Genomic DNA, 6,803 nt, shown 5'->3' with positions numbered 1-6,803 from the left:
AAACTGCGCGTTTTGCTCTAGATACACACTTTTTTAGAGATTTTACCGGCGTATTCTCTAAAATCACCTAATTTGTTCAATTTTAGGGAGGGGCACCAAAAGGGGAGGGGGCGCCAACAGGGGGGCGCTTTTTTCGGCAGGGGGGCGCCAACAGGCAACGTTACGCCACTGCTGCCCCACCCCTTGTTTACTCCGTAATTCTGTAATTAGTGTTAGGGAAATGGAGATAATTTAATTTCGTAGATATTAGAAATAAGTGCCCGGTTTTGAGAAATTAACTTGAATTCATAAAGTATCAATCATAACATAATTATCAACGTCATTTAGAAATAAGAAACAGTGTAAAACATGTCTGAGAGCCATGTATTCCTCAACTTTAGGACAAATGGGCATGGGCATCGATGGGGTTGCGTCTGTCGAATTCGAAAAGACATGCGACCACTGACTACACAAACATTTTAGCAGGACTTTACCGAAATTTCAGATATAATTTATCAATGCAATCATCTCAGAAACCTGTCCCAGAATCAAATACTGAGGCCAAAACACATAGTTCTCATAATCGAAAATTATCGAAATTCTGTTGCCTCAATTAAAGTGTCCGTATGATAGAGAGGGAGGGAAGCCCCGGTTGGGACTGGTCACGTGACTAGTCACGTGGTGGGTGTGGTGGGGGTTCTCGTAGCTGTGTAGAGTTGTCCTACTGATGGAATAGTCTTTTAGATTTTAAAATTATAAATACTAGTACTTGTAGTTGTATACAAAACAAGAAAGCAAATGTACAATTGTGCAGATAACAGTTCTTAGGCAAGTGCCAGGACCTTATGAAAACAGGCTAAAAAAGATTTGAAATATTAAAAATAAAAACCCTAAAAGTGTTCTTATCTACCTGCTGGCACAGTTTGGAGGGGGTTGAACTTGTCTAGCGGGTCTTCCTGTGACCTGTCTGTGTTCCATTCCTGAGGCACGTGGTTTGTTAACTATTGTAGATTGGAATTTATTTCCGCAAAGAAATAAGACACAAACAGGTGAATCATCAATAAACAGGACATATAAATTATGCGGATAAATTATGCGGATAAATTATGCGGATCAACAATTGAATGCTATTCGATGGATATTAAAAAAGAGGCAAATGCAAGTATTCAAGTATGAAAGTATGAAAGTATGCAAGTATGCAAGTATGCAAGTATGCAGGTATTCAGTGAATCCACCTACCCATCTGCACACATCTGCATTCCCATCTGTCTCCTTGAAGTTCTTTAGAGAGTGAACAGATATAGCAGATAGCTGTTTTGAGGGTATCCAACCTTGTTGGCTTCGACTTGAAGCTGCCTCCTGAATCGAGAAATTAAATTATAACTTCTGACCGGTCGTTCCCCAATATTTTGTTGCTCAAAATTGTCTAATGTGGTTCAATAAATTGGCTCATCAAAATAAATGTCGGTTAAATTTCAAGATAATACGAATATTTTAGGGAGAAAAGAATATAGTCACAATTCCACCTCACCCTTCATGAATTCTGGATGTATCCTCTCCCTAAGCATATCCACATTCTTTCTGATATCAGCGACCCTTTTTCTTTCCCGCTCTCCTTTTTCTATCTTCCTACTCCCCCTGTAAACCGTCCTCTCTGAAGAGACACGTACTTTATAATGAGGGCGGTAAATTTATTAGCATATTGCCCCCCGCCCTATTCGATAAGGCGAAAATAATTGATCGTCAAGGATTTATAGAATATAGGGCGTTTTGCTGGCTGATGTCAGCTGTGCATAACGTTTATTCAAGTATGAGTATGACGGTATTGTGGGGCAAAGTCAGATCCTAAATGACAAATCACTGCAATTAAATTAATCAGATGAAATAGGTAGAATGTAGGAGTGACGACCCACATACAGCTATGGCTGGAGAGTCTACGCCCAAAATCAAGATGGGATCAACACTGTGTGCTGTGCTATTTGTTTTCGCTGTTTGTTCTTGGAATGTTAGGGGCTTGGGTAGTCCAGACACTGCGGTTAATGATAAAACTCGGTCTGAACGACTTTTGAAGAGGGAGTTACTGGGTAATGACTGCAAAAGGTACGGTATGGACATTGTGGGACTACAAGAAACTAAGTGCACTAATCAGGTGGATATCATACTTCACAACAACTACAGACTGTTAATTTTTGATCAGAAAGAACAATGTCATGGGGGTATTGGATTTGTTATTAGCCCTAAACTGCAACCTTTCATCACAACTTTCAAACAGATCTCTGATAGAGTTGGGTATATTGATTTTTGTTTTCCTCTCAAGGGTGGTAGTAATAAGAATTTCAGAATCATCAACAGTTATGGTCTCACATCTCTTCGTGCTCAACAACACCCTGACAAACTGTCTCAGTTCTATAGAGATTTACACAATGTATCCTCTACTCCATCAAAATGGGAAATGTTCCACTGCGGAGATTTCAACTCAAAGCTGGGTAAACGAACTAGGGTTGATGAACAATTAGGTCTGGAAGGTTTGATAGGTAGACATGGTATTGGGACTAGAAATGAAAATGGGGAGCATTTGCTTGAATTGATGGTTAAAGAAGACCTAACAGCATGCAATACTTTGTTTGATCATCCAAGTAAGCACAAACTAACTTGGACTGGTGAACACAGGACTAAGAGAAATACTCCTATATACGCTCAACTTGACTATGTGCTTTGCAGGAGGAGGTCTACGGTTTTAATAAAGGACAGCAGATCATACGGAGGCGCTGAGTTACGATCTGATCACAAACCTGTTGTAACTCGATTAACGCTGAAAAATCATGTTCTCATTCACAAAACCAAAAAATCAGATAGCACTCAGTTTGACTGTTCAACTCTCTACATTGATAAAGAACTCAGACAGAAATATCAAAGTGCGATTGCTGAAAGATTATCGGGTAAAACTTATCCAGATGACCCAAATGAGAAAATGAATGAACTTTTTAGTGACATACGTGCGTGTGCTGAAGAAACTATACCAGGGAAATCCTCTAAACAAAATTTCTCCAGTGATCTAACAGTAGATTCATTAGTTGCTAAAAAGCGTGATCAGACTCTGAAGATCAAATCAGCCCCAAATGGTAGTGATGTTAGTGGAGATAGGAGAGAAGTTAGAAAGATTCAGAATAGCATTTCTAAGAGACTTGTGCAAATAAATAACATGAAGGCTGACGCTCTAGCGGAAGAAATAAATAACACTGACGATGCTAGAAAGATGTTTGAAGCTTCAAGATCTTTAGCTGGAATAAGAAAGTCGGGTAACATAGTGGTCAATGATATCAACAACAACCCTATTGGTACTGATTTAGGGAAAGCAAACACAGCGAAATCTTTCTTCGAAAAACAACTAACAGAAGGAGTTGAAGCTGGCCTGCAACCTTTTACCTGCGATCCAAAACCACTTGATAACCCCATCACACCAGTTGAAGTTAAACTTGCTGCAAGTAAACTCAAATCAAACCGTGCCAGTGGTCCAGATAATCTCCAGAATGAGCTGATAAAGTACGCCCATCCAATCACTTTTGAGAAGTATGCTGAGGCAATTAACGAGTCATTTAGTGGGAACAAATACATAAGTTCGATAGGACAAGGTATTGTGACTCCTCTACAGAAGCCAGGTAAACCTAAGGGTCCCCTCACAAGCCTTAGACCACTTACACTGTTAAACGGATCGAGGAAGATGCTCACTCAAATTGCCTTAAAACGGGTTGAGAGTAGAATTGACAACTACACCATGCCATGGCAGAGTGCTTACAAGAGAGGTAGGAGCTGCTCTGACATTGTGTGGGCTCAGAGAATGCTCATATCTGTTGTAATGAGGAAGAAATGGACATTTAGCAAAATGGGTATTGATATGAGTAGAGCTTTTGATACCGTGAAAAGGGACACTATCATCAATGTTTTGAAAGATGCTGGTTGTTCGGAGGACGACATTCGTTTAGTTCAATACCTTCTATCGAATACTCTCCTTAGAGTTCGTGTTAACTCCTCACTGTCGGAAGAGTTTGAAAGTTTACTCGGAGCCTTTCAAGGTGACAGTTTATCTGGAAAGCTATTCACACTTATTCTTGCAGCAGCCTTACACCACCTCAGAGCTGTATCTGGGAGACCAAACCCACCAGTATCAGAACTAGGTTTTCCAACTGAGTGGGAATATTCAGACGATTGTGACTTTGCTGACGAGGACATCGAGAAACTGAGAATTTTCCTTCCTACAGTGAAGGAGATTCTCAAAGACTGGAACCTCCAAGTAAATGAAAGTAAAACTGAATTCAGTACCTTCTACCTAGCGACAAAATCTGATAAAGATACAAACGGTCAGCCATTAGCTAATAACGAACCATGGAGAAGTAACAAGTCACTAGGTTCCTTACTGTGTACTGAGAAGGACATTCAAAGAAGAAGAATCCTAGCTGAGATTGCTTTTAAGAACTTTGAAAAAGTTTGGCTGTCTGGTAAGAAAATATCCCTTGAAAGAAAGCTGAGGTTATACGATGCTCAAGTTGTATCTGTATTGATTTACAACTCAAATAGTTGGAGTCCTAAGAAAGCAACCATGGAGAAAATGGACACACTCCATCGTAGACACCTCAGGTCCATTTTAAACATCAAATGGCCTAAAGGTATGATAAGCAACAAAGCATTGTATGAAAGGTGCAAAGTTGAAAAGTTATCCAAGCGTATTGAACACCAGCGGTGGAAAATGTTTGGACACATTCTCAGGAGTATGGAGAACACCCCAGCCCAAACGGCTCTCTCATTTGCTATTGAATCAGATAATTTATTCATTGGAAGATTGGGGAGACCTAGAATGAACTTGTTATCGGTTTTAAGAAGTGATTTAAATAGTAGAAGTTTGCAAATGGACAACTTGTATGAATTGAACGAAATTAAAGATATAGCTGCATGCAACAGATGTTGGGAAAATCTTTTTCAAGGGTACAGTTTACCGCATTAAGGAATTTTTAAGAATCATTTTTGTCGGTAAGATCCTGTTTTATAATAATAATAATAGATGAAATTCTGACAAAAATAACATGCATGGAAATTCAGATCGGAAATTATGTCCTGAACACTGAAGTTTGGTTTTGTTCACACTGTACCCGCCGTTACAGTGAGCCTTTGATTCAAATAAACCTGAGACTGGAACTGGAAGAAAAACATAAACAGTGAACTAATAGTGAACTGCGAAAGTCTGCTAAATTTCCAAGTAATGAGGGCCGGGGTGCGTGATATATATAATTCTATATTTGTCAAGATTTTCGATTCCATTTCCAAGAAAAACCGTTAAAACTCTGACATCATAAGATTCAATTTGCGATGCATATTCGCATATATCAGATGAATTGATAACCTACCTTACTCGGGAATATTATAGCGGGTTAATTTATGACTGGGAAAATTAATAACCGGGAAAAATATGGCGGACTTTCCCAAAACCCGCCAAATTATCCCGGTCATGTATTTACCGGTGGCCGACCTTTCAATTTTTTTTTCAGAGGTCAACAAATTTTCAACCGAAATTTCTGTTTTTGTTACTTGTTAAAGAAGTTATTTCAATTTACAGTTACTGATATTACTCAGAAATAGAAAAAAAGACACGTCTAGTATTTAAAGGAAAATAAATCTATAACAATAATAAGTCAAATCTTCATTAAAGCGTATTCTCATTCTCATTATCGCTAATGTCCCCTCCATTATCATTATTGATATCCCCCTGCTGCTGACCGTCAAATTCGAAGTTGTATTGTTGTCTTAACAAGACTTTCATTTTGTCCGCTAATGGGGCTACTGCTCTGAAGGTCAGCCGGAGCTTAATTTCCTGCCCACCGCTTGGTATTGGGGAACGTCTTGGCTTTGCATCTTCAACTGCTCCAGTAATCAATCCACCGTGGACCATGAAATAGTGGCACAGTTTACTCACTTCATGGGCAAGAAAAGTGAGAATCACGGTCCACCCTGAAATCTGATTTCCACTGCTTCAAAAGTCTTCTCTAGCACATATGAGACTTCAGGTAAAATATGATGATCACCACCCCCTTGGAACCCCATAATCTGAGTCGGCGGGTTTTTTTATGACTGGTAAAATTTTTGACCGGGAAAAATATGGCGGAATCTTCCAAAACCCACCACTTTATCCCGGTTATAATAATCCCGAGTAAGGTAGTCACTAGTTCCACATGAATCAATTTCGAGACGTTGCTTCTTACCTGAGTTAGATATGGTGGGACTCTGTATCGGGATTGTCCTAGGAGAGTTCTTGGAGTCGTGACATGATGCAGCTTCATAGCTCATCACCTTCTCTCTCTGTTGGTTGTGGTCGTAAGGACTTATGCACGAAGAGGTGCCGGAAATTGGGGACCGCCCAACAAACATTTCAATCGGAATGACTTAAAATTTACGTTCTGATAAAGATCAAAAATTAAAATCCGTCTAATAATAATATTCAGATGCTTTGTTTTATACTTATAGCGGTTTCACGCTCCTGTTCACCTCTTATCGCCCATTTGTTAATTCTTATCTACAGGGATCGGACGTTGAGACAATGACGAATGAGTTGTTTTAAATTAAATCTTAATACAATTATCAAATTGGGTATGTGTGCACTGTGCCTGCACCTCTAATTAGTCTAGCACACGTGGTCTATGGAAGAGGGTCTACATTTGTAATCGTGTAAATTCATGACTGGACTGGTCCTCTTTTCTCCTTGCACCTTGGCCTTGATTATATGTGCCGACTTTAAACAAAATGGCTTAGTTTGGAACTGGCATGTCAAGACTCAA

General features: G+C 39.4%; 1 protein-coding gene across 3 annotated transcripts; it reads right to left on the bottom strand.

Moving 5' to 3' along the window:
- Positions 1-456: 456 nt before the first annotated feature.
- Positions 457-6,453, bottom strand: LOC134822282 (uncharacterized). 3 transcript variants are annotated; one of them, XM_063833191.1, is made up of 5 exons: positions 6,231-6,453; positions 1,511-1,633; positions 1,219-1,338; positions 890-959; positions 457-703 (listed from the first exon to the last, which is right to left on the bottom strand). In XM_063833191.1, exons 1-5 carry the CDS (start codon positions 6,394-6,396, stop codon positions 589-591), a joined length of 594 nt encoding a protein of 197 aa, XP_063689261.1. In that variant the 5' UTR covers positions 6,397-6,453; the 3' UTR covers positions 457-588. The 3 variants fall into 3 exon arrangements, with proteins under 3 accessions (XP_063689261.1, XP_063689262.1, XP_063689263.1); XM_063833192.1 differs by having other exon boundaries at positions 457-700; XM_063833193.1 differs by having other exon boundaries at positions 1,219-1,335.
- Between the last annotated feature and the right edge of the window lie 350 nt (positions 6,454-6,803).

This window comes from Bolinopsis microptera, chromosome 10 (assembly GCF_026151205.1).
Source record: "Bolinopsis microptera isolate Bmic1 chromosome 10, MBARI_Bmic_1.0, whole genome shotgun sequence".
Classification (NCBI taxonomy): Eukaryota; Metazoa; Ctenophora; class Tentaculata; order Lobata; family Bolinopsidae; genus Bolinopsis; species Bolinopsis microptera.
Note: the sequence above shows the minus strand (reverse complement) of the source record. Positions and strands in the feature narration are given on the sequence as shown.

What these genes read in the sequence shown, in the direction of transcription:
- LOC134822282 (XM_063833191.1), bottom strand. Translation starts at nt 6,396, where the DNA reads ATGTTTGTTGGGCGGTCCCCAATTTCCGGCACCTCTTCGTGCATAAGT. An exon ending in ACATCCAGAATTCATGAAGG is followed by an intron (nt 1,339 to 1,510) that starts GTGAGGTGGAAT and finishes TTCTCGATTCAG; the next exon opens with GAGGCAGCTTCAAGTCGAAG. An exon ending in ATGCAGATGTGTGCAGATGG is followed by an intron (nt 960 to 1,218) that starts GTAGGTGGATTC and finishes CACGTGCCTCAG; the next exon opens with GAATGGAACACAGACAGGTC.